The following is a 24662-nucleotide window of genomic DNA, read 5'->3' on the forward strand; positions in this document are numbered from 1 at the left end:
ACATATATTCCTATCAGTCACTCCAATGGCAGGCCTTATCAATCCTGAAGGCAGAGTGCTTGGAATTATGTAAGATGGTGCTCTGGCATGAGCTGAGCCCATTTGCAGCTTGCGGAACCAAGTCCTAATAGCTGTTCCATGATAACGCTATACCATATACTCTTAAGTGCATTATGTACCTCGCGGTCAAATGCTAACTTTGGCATAGCATTATCAAAACATGTTGAGTAAGGTGTCATACGAATTGGAATACTAACCCCTCGCCAATTCTGGCGACGGGGTTAGCATTCCACCCTTCTAGAGGGACACGACATGTATGTAACTGTGAACCCCGGTTAAAGTTAACTCGAGCCTCAGCATCACAAAATGGATGCTGCCACCACAGACACAAGTCTGACCTCCTGCTGCTGGGAGTCCTTCCAGCGAGGAGAGCTCGGACAAAGGGTTTCCTGTCATGGGCGGTGCTAGCACCATCCCAGACAGGGTTTTGTGTATCCCAGGTAGGCAGGGCTGAGAGGAAGGTGACTGCAAGTGGCACCCCGGTGCTCACTGTGCATATGCCGGCTCAAACCAGTTCCAGGGGCACCCCAGTCCCTGAGCTGGGTAGAGTCCGGACAAAGGAGAGGGGTGTAACCACCCCCCTCCTGGTCCCACCCATGGGCAGGACCTAGTCGCGTGCCAGCCCCTTTTCTTAGAATAAAGGTAGGAGCGGGCCCCCTTCCCAAATTAGATAATCTTGAATCTTGAACTACTTTCCACGAAAGGAACTCTTGACATTCTCTGAAGACTCTCCCTTGTGGCTAAGGAGTAGCCATCCTGCACCCGCAGGCACCACCTAAGCAATTGCGGTTTGCTGCACGTCCATCCTCCGGATCAAGACTGACCAGCTCGACGAGACCCGGATTCCCTGCCATCTCTGACCTCTACCTGCATCATCAGCCCAGCTGAGATTCGTGGGTGTGACGAGACCTGAGGGACCGGCCATCTTCAAAACCTGCACAACGCTTAACCAGCACGACTGCCGAGGGATCCTCGAGTGAGTGCACTGGAGTTTGAGAAGCCCCAACCCAGAGCAGCTCCAGCACCGAAGTCCAGCCCCCAGCATCCACGAGATCTGCGTGGGGCCCTTCTGCTTCCTTGCTGCTTGCCACGTTGTCCGGTCACTTGCCCGTTGGCTAGTGGCCTTCCTGACGACGTACCACAACGTTTTCACCGCTGGTCTGGTTGCTCCAGACTGGCCCTTGCTCCCTTCCAAAAGAGGAGCACCCTGGACCCTCCTGGTCCCCTCCAGACGCCATCTTGACTCCACCGCGTGGGCTTGCCTTTGCCAAGGCTTGTTGCTCCAATCCTGGTTCCAGCATCGCCGACAGCAGACACCATCGTGGGACAGCTCGCACCTCCAGCCTGGTCGCCGACAACGCCTCCTAGCCCGTGTGACTGCAGAGTCCAGCGTCGCCCACTCACCTGATCGCGGTGACTTAATCCGGTGCCATCCTGGTGCCCACACAATCACTGGCTAGTGAATAAGAACTGAGTCCCCTCTGCTTTCAGGTCATCTCCATCACTGATCCAGGCTTGGATCACAACGAACATCTTCACTGGTCGCCTGCCAGCAACTTCTTCTTTCAGGCTCCATAGACTACAACGAGGATTCCCGACGTCTTTTGAACCCTATGCAGCCGCAGCCCCTGGGCTAGGTAACCTGAGCATTTCGGTGCTCCAACGCAGGTTCACTATCCAAGTGTCCAGATCCTTTTTTGTTTTAAGTCTACCTATTCGGATTCGTCCGGAAACAGTAACTTTAGAAATACTAGCCTCCATAGACTTTGTCCCGCATCCCGCGTGAGAGTGCACACTCTGCACCCGATCTCCCTAGGCCTCCTGCTCCTAACCTTAGAGTTCAGTAGTGTAGTCCTAGCGATCCTGAAGCCTCTGGATCGAGTTACTCACCTGCTAGTATTTCGCATTCCACTTTTAGAGTATATGGTTTTTCGTGCCCCTCGGGCATTTGTGTAAATTGTGCAACTTGAAGTATTTTCGTAAGAGTTTTGTATTGTGCTTAGCTCCCTGACTCATAAAGAGTTCAGGGTAGACTTGTTATAAATAAATATCCTTTATTTTCATAACAACTTGTGTGGTGTCCTTTCACTTGGTGTTCAAGGGGTATATGTGATGGTAAAACAGCTGGCTTAACACGCCCTCTAGAGTTTAGCCTGAAGACTGCTTTTGTCCACGCTACTAGGATAGCTGGTCTATAAGGTTGACTTACAACCAATCATCAATAAGGGTCGTTTGGTATGATACACAGTGATCACTAGAATAGTGAGCACTATATATCAGGCCAACTTCTCACATGGCGGCCATCTGGCACATGTGGAGATCAGAGGTCACTGGAGTGGAGCTCAGGTCTCCTGTACCCCTTTCCTCCCATACCACTCCTGCCCAGAGTTCTCAAGAAGATGAAGAACGACCAGGCCCAAGTCATCCTTGTCATCTTTGTGACTCCGGACTGGGCACGGAGAGTCTGATATCCAGAGCTGCTACAGATGAGCATAGATCCATCAATCAAACTGACCCTTTGGGAGGATCTTCTGTCGCAGCTGGGGAGGGTCCTCCACCCGAACCTGTCAACTCTGCACCTTCTTGTGTGGAGAGTGAGCAGTGGCAGTTGATAGCTTTCGACCTTCCTCCTGAAGTCTGCAATGTTATTCTGGCAGCCAGGCGTCCCTCCACTAAGTTGGTATATGCCTGCTGATGGAACAAATTTGAAATATATTGTATAGAAAAAAGCCTATCATCCCACTTTCTGCTTGGCCTTCTAATATTTTGCTTTTTTTTTGTCCCTTGCCCATCAGGGGTGTACTTTGGGCACCTTCAAAGGGTATCTTTCGGCTTTGTTTGCCTTCCTGAGGCTGCCAGACCAACCTTCCCTATTTAAATCACCCCTTGTACATGGATTTTTGAAAGGCGTACATATGTTCCCTACTGCAGTTTTCATTATGCCTCAGCGGGATCTTAATTTGGTTCTCACTTTCCTAAGGTGCGCTCCTTTCGAGCCCCTGCATAATTGCCCACTCCGGCTTATTACCATCAACACAGCCTTCTTAGTGGCAATTGCATCTGCCAGGAGGGTGAGAGAGTTGCAGGCTCTATCGTTAAAACTCACATTTCTAGTGATATTCTCTGACAAATTGATGCTTCGCACTATGTCCTCTTTCCTTCTGAAAGTGGTATTAATATTGGAAAATACAATAACGATGCTCCTCATGACATATGTACGTATAATAATGAATTTGCATCACTGTTGTTGAAATCACCCACCCGGGGTCAGGCTGGCCCTGTGACCTTGGCCTGAAGCTAATGGACAGATCACAGGTGGAGTGACACATAACCCTAAGAGCAGGAAAAAGCCAGATCGATCCCGGAGATAGGCTGCAACACCACAATAGCCTTAGGAGATTGGCCCCAATAAATCAAGCTCGGCTGAAGGGGCATGCATTTCCAGGGGAAATTTATGTCTTGTTTTTAAAAATGTTCAGAAAAGAACAAGGTAGGCCAGTTGTTGCATATACCTGTACATTCTTGTTCAGAATTCCTTCAGGACTTGGCACTCCACAAACAACGAGTAGTGTCAAAGACACGCTTAAACAAGTACTGCAAGGACAATGCAATCATCATTGGCAAGCAGCAACAGTCAAGGTATGAACTCGGAGTAAGAAAGGAAAGGATAAAGAAAGGGAGGGGGTGGGGTGGGAGTGAGACCTTAGTCAGTAGTCTCTTGACTATTTGAACCTAGGAAGATCGTGTCAGTGGGTGCTAGAAGGAGAGTCTGGAACTGTAGTTAACAAATAAGTGTGGATGGGCTGCCAAATAACTAAGGGTCCGAGGAAGGACGTTGCGGTGTGCCGTAGACCTCGCTTGTTAGGCCACTGTATGTCATGCTCTTGAGCCACAAGGCTATGGTGGGGCGATGTGTGCTGCCCCAGCGGAGGCAGATTTCTCTCTTATCCAGTAATAAATTAATGGCGGAGAAACAGCAAAGGTGTTTGGGGATAGAAGAGACGTTGCCCAAGAGGGCTATAAGGGGGTGGGCGTGAGTGTAAGTGAGATCATATGTGACAGGGTCTCAAAGACTGCTGTCTAGTATGTGGTGAGAATAGGGGAGGTCCATGTCATATGTGCGAAATCAGCATCTTGTGTTTTGCATTTAGGGCATTGCGAGGCTCTGGATGGATCTATCTTCGCCAGGCTAGCCAGAGTGGTGTATGTTCTATGTCCCGCTGAGTCGCCTGAGGTCCCAGCTAGTGCTTGAGAGAGTCTGTATGTCTGTAGAGTCGAATTTGAGACCTTCTGATAGTAAGGCTGTCAGTGGGACAGGGTCTGCCAAGTCATGCACAGGTTTGGCATATGGAACGCGGGTCTCAGGGTGATACCCATGATGGGAAAACTGTGATTGTGCAACTAGGAAATTAGTGTAGAAGTTGGAAACAGTGAATCCCCCACGTTTATATGGGAGAATGAAAGTATTCCAGGCCACTCGGGCCTGCCAAAATCAGGCGAATCAGCAACATATGAAGGTTCATAAAGGAAGAGATGGTAATGGGAATAGGAATATTTTCAAACAATCGGATGCGGTTCACTCAGATGCAGGCAGTTGGCATGGAGTATAGAAGAGAGATACTAGGGCTGTAAATAGTGTGGGTATGCCCAGCCTTCACAGTGTGGCATGCAGAAAAGGCCAATCTAAGGAATCAAAAACCTTCTGTGCATCGAGAAAGGCAACTGCAGCTTGTATCTCTAGAGATATTCTTTTTTTTTTTTAAACCTTTATTTGAACAAAAGACAATATCAATCAGTGGTGTACATTCAGATCCGGCATACGAGTAAAAGATACATTCTATCGTCATATATTAGAAGACACTGTTCCACGTCCCGGGCATCACATGCTATAAACGAACATAGCAGTCCGCAGGAATGTCAAAGGATAGTGTGCAATAAATACACAGAGCTCAGTAAGGAGGCACAGTACAGTTGGCAGTATTCCAGCATAATACAATACTTAAGATACATTCTGAGTAGATGGCGCTCCCTGGCAGCCCTCAACAGGCAGCCCTTGACAACACACAGCAATCTTGATATAACACACAGCAGCTGCCCGTTGCACCAGAAGAATCTAGTCATCAGCGCTTACCCTATATCCAGTCCGGTAGGACGTAGGATCAATTATACCCCGCGCTAAGGCATGTATCCCGAAAAGTGCAGCATAATGCCTGGCAGGCGGTCCACTTCTAACCCACTCCAACACGACTCTCACATTCTGAATCAGTATCTTGCACAGCCCTGGTCAGCAAGTAAACCTGCAGCGGACTCCAGAAATCTTTAGGTCTGCATCGCACAGGCATCATTTCAGCATATACATTGTATTGATCCTGACAATATGTCACATCGTCCAGCTACTCCTTAAATTTTGGCGCCCTGCCCCTTCCCCATCTACAGGCTAATCTTCGTTTCGCCAGTAGTAAAGCCACATCTGCAAACCTACGATAAGGTGCAGGCACTTCCTTCGTGTATCCCAGCAGCATCATCATGGGTTCAAACGTCACCGCCTCTTCAGTCATGACCTGCAAGGGGTCGTGAACCTGCACCCAGTAGTCACGTATTGCACTGCACTCCCATGCCAAGTGGAGAAAGTCAGCTCCCTCCGCCCGACAACGAGCACATCTATCATCCTCCGCCAAGTGGAATCTGAGTTTCCTGGCCGGAGTATAGTAGAACCTCTGCACAATTTTATAGTGAATGATCTTCAGTCGGCAGCTAGAAGAGATATTGGCAGTCACGCCACAACAATAGGCCCATTGCTCGTCAGAAATTTCGACTCCAAGTTCAAGGTTCCATTGTTCTCGTGCACGACTAGCTGGCGCCTCCCGCTGTTTCCTAATGGTGCCGTACAATTTGGAGAACAGATTCCTCAGCTGCAATCTGAGGCATAAACGGTGTGGGACGCATCCAATAATAGGCATATTGCGCTTGAGCACTCATATAGTATACCTCGAAATCCAGAACATCAAACCCTCCCTTGTCATAAGGCAATATTAAAGTAGACCATGCAAACCTCGGTTGTTTGCCTCCCCAAAGCAGTCTAAGCAGTTCCGAACGCAGGCGTTTAAAAAAATACGCACCAGGGTGATAGGGAATATTCTGGAACAGGTATAGGAAGCGCGGGAGTATCACCATTTTCACTAATGACGCTCTACCCGCCATAGACAGGGGCAATGACATCCATCTCGTAACATTGTCCGCTAGTTTGGTAATAGCGACACCATAATTTAGCCGAATCGTTTCCTCCCTATCAAGTGACACCACAATGCCCAAATAGCGAAGGTCCGAGTCACACCATTCTAGGGGGTAGTACAGCGGAAATCTGCCGACCGCCGCAGTGAGCGGGAAAAACTGAGATTTTTTCCAATTGATATGTATGCCTGATATACCTCCAAAAGCAACGAGTTCTCGCAGTATCGGGTTAAGATTCGCCTGCGGGTCCTTCACATATATCGTGACGTCATCCGCATACAGTGAGATCCCTATTTGGCGCTGAAAACAGTTAAACGCACTGTGTTTATGCAATTGCCGGATTCGACACCCCAGCGGCTCTATGGCGATAGCAAATAAAAGTGGGGAAAGAGGACAGCCCTGTCTAGTCCCTCTCGTTATTGGCAGTTGAGGGGAGAGCACACCATTCACAATCACTCTGGCCACAGGTTGGGTGTACAGCAGTTTCACCCCCGAAATAAATATCCTAGGAAAGCCCATTCTACATAAAATGTCAATAAGATAATTCCACTCCACAGAGTCGAACGCTTTCGTAGCATCTAAAAAAACTGCGGCCACAGGGAGGTCCGGAGCTATTGTCGGGATCAGAGAAAATAGAGTGCGAAGATTATGAGAGGTCGCGCGCCCCGGTACAAAACCGGACTGATCCGGCAGTACTATAGTGGGCATGAGCAATGAGAGTCGTGTTGCCAGAACTTTCGCCAGTATTTTTGCATCGCAATTAAGCAGCGATAGAGGACCGTAGGAATCCGTGTCCAGGGGATCTTTGCCAGGCTTAAGTAGCGATGTAATCGCCACCTCCTTTCATGGATCCCGGCAGTATCCCTATCTCCAGGGACTCCTCAAAGACCTCCCTGAGTACCGGAGCCACAATGTCAACATAGCATTTGTGAAACTCGGCGGGGAGTCCGTCCAACCCCGTCGCCTTGCCATTATTCAAAGACATAATGGCGTCTCTGATTTCCTCCACCTCAAGGGGCCTACCAAGAAATGCCCTGTGATCATCCGACAACCAGCATAAAGCAAGATCATCAAGAAACCCCCCATATCTGACCTCCCCCACCTGTTGTGTAGTATATAACTGTGCGTAGTGATGCATAAAGGCCTCCTGAATCCCCTTCGCAGTCTGACATCGAGTGCCGTCCCTCAGGACCAGTTCCAACACCCCCGTACTAAATCGTAGGTGTCTCGTGAGTGCAGCAAGTACCTTCCCCGGTCTCTCACCCTCACAATAATTCCTCGCGGTCCAGTACTTCCCTCTGTGCTTCACCTCCCTGGCCGCTTCTTCCTCAAATTCCGAAAGCTTGTCCCTAAACTGATGCCTAAGTTCTGGGTCGGAGCTGGTAAGCATTTTATTTTCTAGATCTTTTAAATCAGCCTCCAGTTTCGTGATGGTTTGAACAATAGTTTTGAGCACCCCACAGCTCTTGGAGATCGTAACTCCCCGGATCGTCACTTTAAACGCTTCCCAGATCATTTCCACACTGTTCACCGACCCCCTATTCCTTGGAAAAAACGCCTCTATTTCCTCCCCAAGCTCTGCCTTAAATATGGGATCCAACAGGGCTGAGGGAAATAGCCTCCAGGGGGGTCGCGGCCTATGAAGTCCCGGAATCGATAGTGTAATCCGAACCGGGCAGTGATCCGAGTATGTTCTGGGAAGATGTTCCACCTTGTGTATCCCCACTACAAGCCCCCGTGACAGAAAAACATAATCCAACCGCGCCCATGTGCGAGCATGCGCCGTGAAGTGTGTGCCCTCTCTACCGTCTGGATGAGCGTATCTCCAGCTATCTACCAGCCCATCTCCAGAGATATTCTGCACAGGACCGAGAAGACGGTACGTAGATTGAGCAATGTGGATCTGTGGTTAACAAACCCGGTTTGGATGGGAGAAATTATTTGGTCCAAAAGCAGTGAGAGTCTGTTAGCCATTGCCTTGGCAAGGACTTTGTTATAGAAATTTAATAGCGACAAAGCCTGTAAGAGTTGCATAGGGCTGGGACTTTGTCAGGTTCCAATAGAAGAGAGATCGCTGCTTCTCTCATGAAGGGTACCCTTGTCCAGGGCTTCGGTGTAAATCTCCAGAGGGTGGGGAATAAGGAGACCCTTATACGCTTTATGGAAAGCGTCTGTGAGCCATCCGGACCTGGAGCCTTAGATCCATCTAAGGAGTCTATGACTGAGGCGAGCTACTCCGAAGTGAAGGATTCGGCCAGGAATTGGGATTCCCCCATAGTGAGCCAGACCATGGCTATTTCTTCAAAGTAGGCTAAGCGTGTTGAGTGATCAGGGTCCAGGCGTGTAGTGTATAATGATTTGTAATAAGAAATAAACTTATGTTGTGTAGGAAAGTGCCCCTTTTTGCATGGTGACGCCCCACTTTTTGCCTGACATCTGATGCAACCTGACTTGATGTGCCCTGGGTCCCTGCCATTCAGGTTCCCAGGGCCTGTGTTCTTTCCCAAAACGCTACCTTTGTACCCACAATTGGCACATCTCTGCCCACGAGTAAGCCCCTTGTAAAAGGTACCATGGGTACCAAGGGCATTGTGACTAGGGTAGACCTCTAAGGGCTGCAGCACCTATTGTGCCATCCTTAGAGACCCTGTACCTTAACACCCACACACTGCCATTGCAGGCTGCCTTTTTTAGTGCAGATGAAAGTTATGAGTCGACATAGCATACATCCCTGTGTGCCATGCCTGCAACCCACTGCCTAAGGCCTAGGTAAGTCAACCCTCTGGCAGGGTGTACTAGCCCTAATGTGAGGGTACAGTAGCATGAGCCCTGTACCCCTACAGTGTCTACGCCAATTCTTAGACATTGTAATAGTAGTAAAGCCATTAAGAGTATATGGTCTGGGAGTTGTTCATTACGAACTCCACAGTGGCTTTACTAAAACCGGAGAAGTTTGGTAGCATACCTCTCAGCACATTAAACACACACTGATGCCAGTGTTGGATTTAAAGTAAAATGCACTCAGAGGGCATCTTAGAGATGCCACCTGAAAATCAACCAGCCCTGGTGTGGTTCCTGAATGGTTTCCCACCATTTGTCACACCAGACAATTTTCTGGACCCCTGGATAGACACACTATCTGGGTCCACAAACAAAGGCCCATCCTGGGCAGAGGTGTTGTGCCTCCTCCCTCAGAATTGGCTGGGTCCACGAAAAATGAAGCTTCAAAGGCCTGCCGCCTTTGAAGCTGTCCCTGCCTTTTGCTGCCCCCAGCAACTGGCTCCCATTGGTTTTGCCCCACTTTTGGCGGGAAAATCGGTGGGAAAACCAAAGCTAGGAAGAGAGGTGTGCCTACCTTTGCCAACCCCACCCGTCAGGTGGGAGAGGCAAAGTGAAGCGCACATCTCAGTCCCCTCTATCTTGAAGATGGGGAGACTCAGCCAATTAGGGAAGGGCTCATGCCCCCTCCCACTGGAGGGTGGCATAATAGGGGGTGTACCCACCCCAAAGAAGGGACCCATTGGTCCCGACTTGCACATATCTTTAACACCCCTAAATGTAGTATTTAGGGGCAACCTTGAACCTTGCCTCCTCAGATTCGAGGAAGAAAGATGAAGGACCAAAAAGCTGTGGTGGTCCAGGAAGAAGAAGAGGACACCAACTGCCTTGGCCTCAGCCCTACTGGCCTATCTGTCTACTATCTGCCTACAGCAAGAACCCCGGCGAGTCCAGCAGCCAGCAACCCCAAGAGCCCAGACGACCGGCCCTGCAACCATCTAACAGACTCTGTGGCGCTTTAACTTCCCAGTTTGTCATCTTGACTCCGAGGCTCGCCCTAGGAGCTCACAACACTGATTCACCCACGTGCCTTTCTTTAATAGTGCTCTTTCTGTTGCTGTGCGCTTCCGTCATTTCATCTGACACTGACACGTTTGTGCTAAAGCACAACCACTTCCACTTTGGCCCGGAGCCTCGCCCGGATCTTTCCGAGCGCTGCCTTACGCATGCGAATACTATCAGCCCACGTCTATTGCACAGTTGCAGTCATTACTAGCACTTACACGCATGTGCTATGCACATCCACCATCCCAGATGCGGGGACTCCGGCCCCAGCTGTCATATTTGGACTGTCAGGCATTTTTTCCGTACATCCATCACATGAAGCCGTGAGGACACCGGATCTCACACAGCTGTTCCCCGTCCAGCGCTCATTAGCAATTAACTCCCTACGCCCACACTATATATACCAGACACTGGCTCTCTCATTATATCGGCGAGGAGTGCAGGCGCGCAGACCTAGGCACAGAGGCGAAGACCACGTCGTATGACAGTAAGAGTATAAATGTTGCTTTGAGTGTGTTCTCTCTCAACAGGTCTTGGTCATTTTGTCACTACAGCGCCACAGGTGCTTTCCTGTCAGTACACCACTGGGGTGTATAACAGAATATATTTCAGTTTTTTCTCCTTAAACTACATGTTTTTAACTGGTGCACAGTTTGATGTCACATTACTGTTGCACCCATAGTCACTCACTATAGAACCACGGTGACTGTGGCTGATTCTGGTTTTTGCTGTATGTGTCCAAAGCTACTTGACAGTTTGTATACTTGTTTTTTTCATTTCAGGCGTTTAAATTTAGCCATCATACAGTGGAGTGTGTTTATCGGTGGTGGGTTTAGATTAAAGACAGGAAGAAGTGGCGCTCTGGCAAGTACGCAATATTCTAAGATGGAAATGAGTATGAACGGTGCGAAACAGGTCAGGGGAAAACAAACCCGAACAAAACAACCCCTGCAAGTGTGTAAGTCGAGGCCTACACAGTGAATATTTATTGTATTTTAATAGTTTTATATAGCGCTGGCTAGACCCGGAGGTATCAGAGCGCTTTACATGAGGTTCCACAAAATTACATCAGTTACAATTTACATCAGTTGCTAGACAAATATTACAAGAGCATAGAAGACGAGATAAGTGAAGTGTAGAGGGGAAGGGGGTAAGGGTAAAGGGGTAGGATGGAGATACGGCAGAGAGACAAAGGAAAGTCTGCCCAAAGTCCGGCTGGGTAGGTGACAGACAAGGGGGAAGTCCCAAAAACAATCTCCTCTATAGCTATCAGGTAGCTCCACTGGGCATTGGCCAAATAGCTAGGCCAGTGCACACTGGACCTGAAACCTGAATCCCACACGTCAGATTCAGAAGCTTAGATCACCCTTGGTCACGGACACACACGTACGTCCACCAGCGTCCCATTAACCTTTGGGCCACCGTGAATTTCTACTTCTACCTTTCCGAGACCTTTGTTTGACCACCCGTGTCGCTAGCAGGTCGGAAATATCACCGACATAGCGAATACACTGATCCTCGACTAATTATACAGCCCTGAAGAGTCACTATTGTACCACGTTGTGACGAAACACGTGTCGGCTAGTTGTTCATTCTGTATTGATCCGGATTAAAAAATCCCCATTAAGTCAATTCTGATGTCGAACTGTTTAATGTTTGCAAGAAGAGCTATTAAATTTTGGTTTTTACACTAAAACCATCACCCGCATACATGTGCACAGGACTTCTATGGTTCTATATAGTGGAGTGTGATCCTCATCACTACACTGAGTAGAATCCTCTCACCGTAGTGTGGTAAGAGTGGAGCCCTTTTCTTTCTTCACGCTCCTGATTAATGCCGCGGACCCAACTGGGCCTCTAGGCAGAAACATGTTGACCTCATTTACAGGGGTGGGGGGACAATAATATCCCCAATACACCGATCACCTGATTTTAAATCGCCATAAATATGCCAGCACTATTACATTTAAGATGACACCTCTAATGGCCTTTTAACTCACTATTTTCCTTACGGGCCCCCACTTAGTTTAGAAGTGCATCCCTGTCATCAGATGTATGCCCGCCCTCTATGAAAACCAAGTTTTTAGAGTTCGAGGACTGGTCTATGATGAAGCATGACACCAGGTGGTGTGTGAGACCAGTCCTTAACTTTTTGTGAGATGCCTGCACTCACAAAACTAAAACTGCACTAGCACTAGCGACACTACACTGAGAGCGGCTACATTGTGGTACATATTACCTTATAAATTTCCCCAAGCGTCAGACTGGATCCGGAAACTTTTGGTGAGCAGTAACCCTGTGTGAGTAGGTGGCGTGTTGAGTTCCACGTGATGGCAACAGCACCGGAAGTGATGTGCGCTATGTCTATATAGGTGCCAGCCCAGCGCGCTGACATCAGTTCTTTTCTTTTTTGCACCAGGCAGTGCAGATCAGTCAAAGTGCTAACCAAGTCACTTTTTCCTCACCTTTTTTTGACCTTGTGTTGAAGATTTTTTGAGAATTTGTCTTTTGGTGTGAAGGATGTCCACCAGAAAGGCAGGTTTTGCAGCGTGAATCCTTTTCTGGATTCACATGCTGTGCATCATTCCACCATCTAGTGATTGGATCCGGAGTTGTCTTTTTTTTCTTGTTTTGGTCGCTGTCCAGGTACGTCCCCTGTGTGATGTCAGATGGTATACTGGAGGTCGACGTGCGTGGTGGCCATCTTCGGATTCTTTTTTCCGCCTTTGGGTCTGGAACCAAGATGGGATGCTCCGAAGAAAGTTTCGAATTTTCCCCCCAAAAACGTCAAAAAAGAAGAAGATTAAGTAAGAAAATCATCGATCATCGACGTCAACGAAGAAATATCAGTGATCAGCGTTGTGAGTAAGGCAGAACCAGAGGACCACTCCGGTCCATAAATGGTGAGGTAGGGGCCATGGAGAACACCACCTTCAAGTTCTATCCCAAGTGCCTTGTGGGGAGGAGGAGCGGCTGGAGCACTTCGACGCTGACGAGGAGGAAGGACTAAACCCCACTTCCTGGTTGCCAAGAATCCAGAACCAGGAAGTCTACAGCCGCGGTCTAGCGGTTGAGCAGCAGAAGGGGGAGGAGTCCCGTCAGCCGGCGGAAGCAGGAAGGATAAGAGGCGGAGGTTTTGAACGGACGGTGTGCAAGGACGGAGAGGAGGTAGCGGAGCACCTGGCAGCAGAGGAGAACCGAAGAGAGGAGAGCGTTAGAGCGGAGGCGGCTGCGGAGCACCTGGCAGCGGAGGAGATCCGAAGAGAGGAGAGCGTGAGAGCGGAGGCGGCTGCGGAGCACCTGGCAGCGGAGGAGATCCGAAGAGAGGAGAGCGTGAGAGCGGAGGCGGCTGCGGAGCACCTGGCAGCGGAGGAGACCCGAAGAGAGGAGAGCGGGAGAGCGGAGGTAAATCGAAGAGCGGAGAGCGTGCTGAGAGTAACACAGACCAACGCTACAGACACTGCTTCCATACCGGGTGGGCTGAAGGGAGAAGAAGCCACGGGTCCTGCTGCTGTGGTCCGAGAGTCGGGCCACAGCCCAAGGCAAGTGTTACTAAAAGGGGCATTCTGGTGGGGTGTGTGGGGAGGAGGGAGGTAGCACGTTTAGGGAGGCGGGAGGCCCCGCGGTGACCCTTGCACCAAGACACAACCCTTTCTTTTTGGTGAAGGTAGCACAACAGTTGTAGCTGTGAACGAAACAGTAATCCCCGATTGTTTTTCTTTTCCCTGAGGCCACAAGAACCGGGACATCGGACCAACCCCTGAAGCTCCCTGAACTAAGAAAACCCCAGAGAAGGAAGGAACTTTCAAAATCACCCCTACTTATAGTGTGAACCTTTGATAAAACTGAACAGTAGACTAATATTGCTCTGGTCTCATACTCTGTACACCACTAGCCCCTGACATGCCTCCACAAGTATGCTCCATGCGACCCACACAATGTCTGCAACCTCTGCCTGCCCAAGACCACAAGGACAAAGACTGTGAGGCCTGCGCAGCATTCCTACCGGAAAAGCTAAGGACATGCCGAAGTCAAAGACAGGCCCACTAAGCCACAATGTCGCAGACAATGAAGAAAACCTCTCTGAGAGACTTGGTTTTCTTGAGCAACAAAGAGGAACATGGAGTACCAGCGGAGTTGAGCTGTGTTAGCAACAAGGACCCCCTGATAAGGATCAATATCCTGGGACAGGGTAAACAATGTATGAGAAATAACGCTCCCAGGCATATAATCAATTACACATTAGATTAAACAAACAAACTAGTGCAGTTTAGAAAAAATACATTTTTAATATGATTAAAAAAGGAATAATAAAAATCAGTGCATTGATCAGACTTGATAAAATAACAATATGGTGATACATATGTATTCACAAGAAATTAAAAGAGGTTAGATGGCATCCAGTCGACGCGTTTCGACATTAAGAATATGCCTTCATCAGGACTTTAACCATCAATTTCTGTAAAAAAGATCATAACAGTGTTTTACTATTTTCGTCTCTTATCATCAAATGATATAACTGAACTAGTTTCATGTTTGTTACAAAATTCTATTGGTAAGAAAAGTATTTATATTTATGATATACCGCTTTTTATACACAAATATCAGACACCTATGCGTATACACGATTTTCTAGAACAAGCCATATTGTGTTTTGTATGTGCAAACAGGGAGGTACACTACAGGAAAATATATTTACATTGGTTCAAACTTGTCCCTTTTCAACATACAACATCTTAATGTATTTTAACATTGGCAGAAACAATTCTCATATTCACAAATTCAATGAATTAGTTTGGTGGTTATTTGTTCTTTTTTTCATGATACATTTACTCATTTTAATTACATCAGTTTGCATATGACTGTTGTTCTGAAATAAACCCTATTAGCTGTTAAGCACAAGGATAGTAAAAAGATAGAGAAAAAGAAGAAGAAGGAAAGATAATCGTAGTATTTTATACATTTATTCTAGGCTAACCCTTACTTTGATTGCCTAAACACAAACATAATTTCATACATTTAATTTTCTTACCTAAATTAGTACTCATGTGCAAAAACAATACTGTTCTCTTGTAATATGGCTGTATTTGGGTTCCAGACTTGATTTTGCAACTTTCTAAAAAGATAAGTTTACACGCGGGTAAATACTCTAGATTCCCTATTTACACTTTATAGATCTACGTGAGAAAAAGTATAAAACCGCTCACCTTACATGTATGCAAATATCTCTATTTATAATATCCAGCGTAGGACATTCATAGCATGGATTTATTTAAGGTCCAGAGAGATGACACTTCCCTATAAATAAAATTATGCATTTTAACTATTTGCAACTATATTCCTATTTATGTATAGGGGTGGGCATAATTAAAAGTAACTTACCCCTAAAAAGTTATGGTACGATCTTCATCTGGGGTCTATTTTTCGGTATGGCACCACGGCTATGTACTGTTGTACAGAATAAAACCTAATAATATGAAATAAACACAGAAATGGACGGATGTTCTCAGTGGGGCTACCTCTTTTTTTAACAAAGTAAATGCAGCTATTGTTACTGCTTACCAATTATTCAAGCGCTGTCTCTTAGCGGTACCACTCCTTCCTCATGATATGGTTTTAAAAAGATGTATGTATATATCTTGGGCGTCGTGTCTATTGTTCAATTAGACTGCCGTTTGCACATTGCTCCTAATAACCAAGAGAGAGGGCACGGGGTTTGAAACCTTTTCATTGTCAATTATATTCAGCTGTTACACAAGTTAGTTTTAAAATAGCGGGTCTTTGCCGCTGTTATGCATCGCCACACCTGTTTCTCCCATAACCGTTATCGGTTTAAATGAAGGGACTGATATGGGCAGCTTAACTAAATATGTTTAAAGCACTTCGTGTCCAAAACCCGTTTACCTGTACTTGATGAAGCGCTGTTTGTTTGTAGTGCCGATATCCCTCGTAGTCAAAATTCTTAGTATACGGCGATGGCGTCGCAATAACTACTTTCTTTTAGCGCCGTACGCACGTTAATCCTAACAAAAAAGGAGCGAAATATTGATGTGCCCAAAAAATAGACCTAACCTTATTTTAAGCTACGCGACAGGCGCGATCTCTTACCGGGACAGGCGAGGGTAATGCTGATTACGGATAATCTTCCAGCGAGTCAGCTTTCAAGGAGGACAGCCCTGATTTGCCATTTGGAGGTCTTTTTAAAGAGGGCGGATTTCATTGGTTCGAGTAAGAGCTAGGTTCTTAAAGGGGAAGCAGTTATTTCCGCATATTTTTTCTTCTGATCTAATCGGGTCGGTTCCTTATTACATTTCATATTTTTACCTGGTTTAAAAACAATTGCTCCATGATAGTCGATACTGGGGTGTGGATAAGTGTATATTTATTTATTTAAGGTTTTGTCATTTGATTACTGCTTAGCTCAAAAATGACGAGTATTTAAGTGTGGATAGGACCTTTGTTAATAGGACCTATGTTTTTCATATTGAGTCGCTGATAGCACCCTAATACTGAATAGAGTGTATGTTTTCCATATAACAGCGGTGTTTGGATAGTCACCCAGAACTACTCCACCTATTCTTTCTTTTTACATCAGACCATGTTTATTATCGGGACAAATTCATCTATTCTTTCTAGTTAAGTTGAGCCATATTATTTAGAAGTCGGATCTTAGTGTCTTTATGATTTCTATAGTTCTCATAAAATTGCATTTTCCCAAGGCAATTCATTATTGAGGCCATGGCTGAAGGTCTTGAGTGAGAAAATCCAAAAAACTTCTAGTTTTTTTCGTATTTTCTCTCCTCCCTTGGTACTGGGTGTATGAATCTTTTCCAAAATGCGCCACCGTATATCCGATGGGGCATGCTGAAAATCTATAAAATGTGCAACAAGTGGGGCTGCCAATTTTTTAGGAGTTGACGCACTATGGATTGGACATCGAGGTCCTAGAGGGGGACTCCGAAAAAATCCACGCCAAGAAAAAGGCTTAGGATCCGAAAAAGAAGACAGAGAAGGTAAGACAGCATAAAGAGCCATTGGAACCAAAGGCCCACGAACATAAGGCGCACAAGGCAGCCCGACGTGAACAAAGGTGATCGAAGGTCAGCCACAATTGAAAGAACCCCACGGAACCCAACCGAAGGTTACCAAGGAGGGAAATTCGACGAAAACAATGGGTCGACACCGAACCCACAAAATAGGGCACAACAACGCCAGAGACTGACGTCGGGAAGAAACCAAAATCTACTGCTTCCGACGCCGAGAGAGCCCTCAAGGTTGAAAGTAAAAGGAAAAGACTCGAGGAGGAAATGGCAACGCTCCTACAGAGCGAAGGTGCACTCAGCGCTGAAGCGCTTAAAGGACAGCAGGGCTAAGTCCAGATCCTTGAGACTTTCCATGGCTCCTTGCCAACCCCAGTCCGCCTACTTCCCCTTTCGTGGGCACGGAAGGGGCTTTCAACTGCGTCTCTACACTCCTAAGCACCACGACTAGCAGGCTTCGCAATAGTTTAGTAGACAAAAACGCGGTTTCAACAGACCACGTAGGACAGATTTCCAGAAGCCGGGCCTGCTCCCTCTTGTCTCTGGTAGCCGCAGGCTTGAAAAACCCTCCAGGTTTGCCCTCCCACCAGAAGGGCTATCCAGTGGAGGACATTATACGCCATCATCTGCACCACTGGAGGTCAATGACAAGCTGACAGAGGACAACCTCTCCTTGCTCTGTCAGGAAGTGTTCGCTCTCTTGGCCAGGAGAGATATAGAGAGGTGCCAGCATCAGAAGTAGGGCGTTGTTGCTATTCATTAATTCTTTAAAGAGTGGAGAGCCTTGGTTAGATCAGGTCACTTCTGCTGAGAACGCAAAATGTCTGCAGATTTGCATTCTGGAGATTCCAAGATTGTTCTCGCTCTGAGACTCTTTTCGGCTTGAGTGGAGCTCCGGCCTCCTGTATGCCTTTCTGCCAGTGCCACTTCTGCCCAGAGTTCTCAAGAAGATCAGGAACTACCAGGCCGAAGTCATTCTTGTGGCTTCAGATTGGGCACGGAGAGTTTGGTGTCTAGAATTGTTGAGCTTGAGCACTGTGATCAGGCTTCCTCTTCATGAGCTGCCACAGCCGCAGGCAAGATTCTGCACCCAAACCTGCAAACGCTTTGCCTTCATGCGTGGAAAATGAGCGGCATCAGTTGACAGCTTTTGGCCTTTTGCCCAAATTCTGCAATGTTAAACTGGCAACCAGACATCCCATAGTCAAAACAGATACGTATGCCACTGCAGTTTGTGGCATGGTATACAGAAAACACGTTGACCCTCTAGCTGTACCCCTTTCCCAGGTTCTTTTGTTCATTCTTACCTTGGCCTAGAAGGTCTCTGCTTTGAGCTCGTTAGATGGCTATATTTCTGCTATCTCAGCATTTCTGCCGTTGCCAGGTCAGTCATCCCTTTTTAAATCCCCTATTGTACATAGGTTCCTGAAAGGTTTCCAGCGTATGTTCCTACCAACACCTTTCATTATGCAACAGTGGGACCTCAAGTAAGTGCTCACATTCTTGTTGTGTCCCTCCTTAGAACCTCTACACAACTGTCTACTCCGGCTTCTTACCATCAAAAATGCCTTCCCTCTGGTGATAACATCTACCCGGAGAGTCTGTGTGCTAAAGGCACTGTTGGCACATCCTCCGTACCTTAACATCTACCCAGACAGGCTGATTCTTTGGACTAGAACATCATTTTTACAGAAGGTGGTAACTCCCTTTCATGTAGGCCCGACCACCACTCTGCCTAACTTTTACGCCCTGCCTCACCCCTCTAAAGAGGAGGAGTGACTCAATCGGCTGGAACCAAATAGAACGTTATTGTTCTACATTGAATGCACAAAAGAGTGCCAGGTGGACAATCGACTCTTCATGGGGTATTTAAGAGTGAATCATCTTACGATGGATAGTGCAATGCATCAAGATCTGCTACGTGTTGGCCAAAAATCAACATCCTGAAGACTTGCATGCTCATTCTACCAGAGCCTAGGCTCCGACCACTGCATTTGCCTGCGCAGATCTTATCCTGTATATCTGTCGGGCAACAATGTGGGCTTCCGTGCACCTGTTTATGAAGCACTACTGCCTGGACAATCCAGTCCACTGTGATGGTAATTTTGGCCATTCAGTGCTACAGGATTATTTAGTTTAACCCGAATCACAGCCCCCACCTCCCAGGAGTTATTGCTTGGGAAAAAGGTAAGGACTCTGCAGCTAGAAGTCTCTATTAGATTATCAAGTTACTTACCTTTGGTAACACCTTATCTGCTAGAGACTCTATTTAGCTGCAGATTCCTTACCGACTCACCCTTCCTCCCCAATCTCGGCGAACAAATATTAGAGTAAGGATTGTTCCCCTTTAAAGAGGCTTAACTTAACGCACCAGTGGTCAGTGTTCCTCGACACTCTGCGCTTCTGGCATGAAAAGTTGGGAAAAGAAACTGACTTCAGTGTGCTGGGGTGGCGCCTATCTAGGCACCGCGCATGTCATTTCCGGCATGGACGAAGCCACGTGGAGTTGAACGATGCAGCCTGCCGGCCCACAGGAGTACTACTCACAAAAAGATTCCGGATGCAGTCAGACACCTGCTGGATATTCTAAAGTAAGCAATCTGATGCTAGATAGTCTCTCCCAGACAAGGCATTCCAGAAGGTAAGTAACTTGTTACTTATTTCCCTAAATGGACTTTATTGATGTCAAATGTGTCATGGCTCATCCAGGTGTGGGACAAACTAGACTTTGTGCCTACAAATCATTCCTTCCGAACAGATGTACCTTGCTTTCTCGTCTTTTGCATTTGGCAATCATAATCTTGTGCCCCTCACCTATCTACCCTTTTTTTTCTTTCTTCTGAACCACACAGGTGGGAAGGATTGCTCCATTGCTTTCGTGGCACAGGTGCTCGGAAAAACCTGCATTCAAGGGCATCGAGGTGAGAAGTGAAATCTGCTCTGATCCACATTTATGAGAGTGCCTGAGATTCAGGAGTGCTTCCACTCTAAAAATAAAAAAAAACATTTTTGAGCTTAGAGGTATGACGATTAATACATGGGGCAGTATTAAGGAAGTGCTCCAAGAGGCTTTGATGGTACAGAAGGGGCCGCAGGCGCTTGTACATCACCTTCTGTAATACTGATAATGCTGGCGCACTTAAAGCGGCGGTGCTATCTTCAGAGGGTGCTCCCTCATTTGCACAGGGGTGTGGCCCCATGCAAATGAGGGAATCCCTTTGCCTCTACGCCGGCCCCACATTATAGACATGGATGCTGAGGCAAAGAAAATGTTTTGCACTGTCAGTCTGCCCCCTGATAGCTGCGCTCTGGAGGGGTGAGAGGGGGTCCGATGGACCCCTCAGACATCCCTTTTCAGGGGAGTGCAGTCAAACACTGCAACCGCCTGCAAGGGGATCTCTAATCTCCTTCAAAAGTGCAGGGAGTAACATTGCAGCTCTGTGAGGAACATAGAATTGTAATAAAATAAAGTGGTCAGCTCGTAGGAAAGAAAAAGACCAGATTATCGAGGGAATGGGCCTAATCAGAAAGTAAAGACAAGAGGGGGACCTAGAAATCAACCTGTCATGGCTGAGTAAGGTGTTATCTGAAAAAACATTGTTATTGTCATCCTGAACTTCTGCATTCAACACTTCTACCACGCACGGCTCTAGCAATGCTGATCTACCTGATGCTTGAACGTGGCAGCCCATGCTACTCATGTGAGACAGATCAGTGTGTTAGGCACTTATTGCTAACATCAGCCTGCAACCTGCATGTCAGTGTTTTGAATGTTAATGGATTAGACTAAATCTTTCACTCAATCAATGCTAATACAATGAGTACCAATACAATGCATATTTTAAATTGTAACCCACAGCATAATAAAATGAGGAACATTGCCTAAAACCCTCATTATTTAAAATGTTCTGATTCTGGGAAAATAGCTTGGGCTGGGGGAAAACATGCAATTTTTTCTCATGCACTTTTGTGGAGTTCCATTAACGTTTTTTAAATCATTCTTAACTAAATATGCTTTGCCGATATAGAACATAATTTTTTACTCAAATGTGCTTCTTGTGTTAGAATGTTTTACGAGATACTGGCTGTAGACTCGATTGAGTAAAAAATGTCTCCTGGCAAGAGATTTTTTTACTCAAACCACTCTCCCCTCGTATCTCGGCATCAGACTTTTTAAATCTTGATACAATCTTGAATAACAAAATGGTGTAATATTGCATAATGCAAAATCTTGAGAAATGTCACTAATTGCGCCAGCCTTATTAAAAGTTTCACCCAGGCCTAAAAAACCCTTTCCACTTTAAGGGTTAATTGACACAAAAAGATTGTGTCTTCCACTTCGAAATTTTGATTTTGAAAATCCATAAAATTCATTTGTTTAGAGGCTTTGCTGTTGCATCGTATTTTCCCTTCCATAACCAGTGTTATTACCCATCTGAAGGCTATGCAATAAGAATAAACTGCATTGGCGTGGTATTCAAACCTATTAATTGTAAGGCGCACATAAATTTAAGTCGGAATAACTAAACTCTCTGAGCTACCTGCAAGGTACTTGTCTAAATTAATGTTTGTTATTACCAACATTTTAATTTGCAACTCAAAGAAAATATACATGCTAAAATATTTTGAGCACTATCAAAAATTTGCTTGAAAGAAATGTTTTATAAGGGGGTAAGATTTTGCTGTAGATTCATTATATTTTAACCTCCATTATCATCAATACATATCAAAGCCAAACACAAAAAAAACTACATTTCTGAGGGTGGAGGACAGACGAGGCAGAATCAGTCCTGATATCTAATTGTTGCATAGCTATCTGTTTAACAGCCTGTGTTACTTCTTGTACTTTCTCTTTCTTCTCAAGACATAGGAGGTAATATCATAATCACTGATGTCCTTCTTGTGTGTGCTCATTCCATAGGAGAATAGAATATTATTACTTCTTGTAAAATAAATGTAGACTATAAAATGAGATAACCATTGCTTTAGCAATAAATCTGCTGTTCTTGACACATGAAAGCACAATTTTAAATACATTTTGAGTTTTCTCCCAAACCATGTAATCTTACATAAGGGTTTGAACTTTCCTTATTAGATCCGTGGATTGGATATTCTTCACCTCGGTATCCTGAATAGAATTCACCCTTGCATTCATTCACAATAGTTGCATTTTTTTTATTGTATGCCAGGACCAGAGGTGAGGATTTTTCTGGTCAAAAGCTTACTTTTACCAGCACGGCCACATCTTCTAGTGGTCTGATTTAAAACTGATTAGCTGTGGAATCTGATAACTAGTCTGCAGCATTCATAATGATCTCTAATCTCGCACTCAAGGTGAAAGATTTTGATGCTTTATCCCGTCTTCCTGAATGGGCTCCAAAAATTTTGATATGAATGCCTGTTTCCTGCATCACCTACCTTACCCGTCCGGTTATAGTAAGAAAAGAAACGGTAGTAAATGGTTTCTCAAGGAAATCAATAGCTGTCTCTCACCTGGAGAATGTAGCTCTCCAGTGTTACACTCAAAAGCCTTATTGTATTCAACTATGTACAAATTTGTATCATCTCTGAAGGCTGCATAGGAAATTCGTCCATTGTTTGAGTTAGTCCTTCTAGTCGCATTGAACGTTACGCCTTATGGGGTAAAATCTGTTCTGCAATATCTGATGCTTTCACATCCGATACTCATCTGCATTAGACAAGGCATAACCACATTGGTAACTGACCTGATGTTTTTTTCCTGGACAGATATCAATTTTTTGCCAGGATAGGAAAAATTCTGAATCATATTTACATCGTAGCGTCTAAAATATTAGGGCTCAGTTAGTGTGGTACAGAGAGGCAAATGCACGTTGGCAGTTTCCAAACCAAAGGATTCTTCCCCATCAGGAATACACACTGCCAAAATGCCAGACAGAATGTATTCACTGACCTGTAAGCATGACCTACCAGCTCTAGACTTGGTTAGAAATTCAGGACCTGCACCAGCTCTGACCCCAAGGGATCATCTTTTCGAAGCAGATCTATACTGCTTAAAGGTGTTCTCAGCCTACAATTTTTCGATGAGATCCTCGTCTTACTGAGATAGTCCTAGAATGTTTCGGCGTTGACTTTATCTTTTTTGTCATAAGATATAGGACCTCAATATTTTACCATATGGTGTGCAGTCCTCTTTCGCTCTAACAGAACATCCCGAAATGGAGAAGTCTGATTGGAAAACCCTAAGAAAGGTCCATCAGGAAGGTCCATCAGAATTGGATACCTAACTTGTGATCTCCATATCTGCATGATGATTCCCATATTTGCTTGTCACCTTCTGAACTGAGCTGATAATCTTGTTATCATTGCAAACAATGGGAATGCATTTCTGGACCTCAGATCCCAGTCCTGCAGGAATGCATCTATTGCCTCTACTTCTGGGTTCAGTTAGCTAAAACACCTTTAGAGTTAACAATCCTGCCGAAAGGCAAACGGGTTGACCGGAAAGTGACCCCATCTGCGCATGATTGCCTTGAAGTTCTTCATATCCGACTTCAACAGGCTTGAATCCTGGAGGTGCCTGCAGTGCCAATCTGCAGCCTCTTTCGTCTTCCCCCGGATGAAACCTCTGCTGTTCCAGTCACCTGATTCTCGAGGCAAAAGTAACAGCAGTCCTTGGTTGTTTCTGTTAATATCTTTTACTTTGTTCCCCTCAGATGATTGTCCGTCGTAAGCAACACACAACAATTTGCAATTTTTGTGGTCCAACAGTCGACTGCGAACAAACCTGCCAGGAGCTCCAGCCAGTTGATACAGAACTGTAGTTCTTGTTCTAACCATTTTCCTCCTGTAGATAAGTTCCCACATCTGGCGCTGGATCCAAGACAGCTGGTGTCGGACTCAATAATTAAATCTGGATTTGATCCAAAGATTGTTCACCAGTTCTTTGCCTTCAGGTATGTATGCCACCAGCATATCTCCTCCTTGACGTCTACAGAAAGAGGTATTATCTCAGAATTTTCCAGCCCTTTCCTGATATGGGTCATCTAAGTCTCTGAAAGGACCCTGCAAAATTGCATGTATGGATGATGATTTGAGGCCTACCAGATGTACAGCGTGGTGCAACAAGGCCTTGGTTCTGAACTGGTTCCTACTGACCTCTTCCTCAAAAGAAGGCTGAAGGTACAAGTTTATGATGAAACCTAGAAAGGTCACTGCTTGTGAAGGAATCAGTAGTGTTTACTCCTAGCTGGTAACAAAATCTATCTCCCTCAAGAGTGGGACTTTTGTCAGCAGATGTTCCTTTAGTCTCGTTGGGACTTGATCCATCAAGAATATGTCGCCCAGGTGTACAATAAGACACATCCCTCAGGACCTGAATGGCTCAATCACTGCTTTGAGAACCTTCGGAGAGCACCAAGCTGCCGATGAAAGATAATGGGTAAAAGTCAGGTACTGTACACCTGTTGTCTCAAGATGAATTAAAGGAAGCTACTATGCTGGTGAAAT

General features: G+C 46.0%; 1 protein-coding gene across 1 annotated transcript in view; it reads left to right on the top strand.

The window, feature by feature from the left end:
* The window catches only part of TELO2 (telomere maintenance 2), a 603857-nt gene that overhangs the window by 39262 nt on the left and 539933 nt on the right, over positions 1-24662 (top strand). The window contains exon 4 of the mRNA XM_086941299.1: positions 20027-20095. Coding sequence (XP_086797425.1) covers positions 20027-20095 — 69 coding nt within the window. The remainder of the gene's footprint in view (positions 1-20026; positions 20096-24662) is intronic.

This window comes from Lissotriton vulgaris, chromosome 10, assembly GCF_964263255.1.
Source record: "Lissotriton vulgaris chromosome 10, aLisVul1.2, whole genome shotgun sequence".
Classification (NCBI taxonomy): domain Eukaryota; kingdom Metazoa; phylum Chordata; class Amphibia; order Caudata; family Salamandridae; genus Lissotriton; species Lissotriton vulgaris.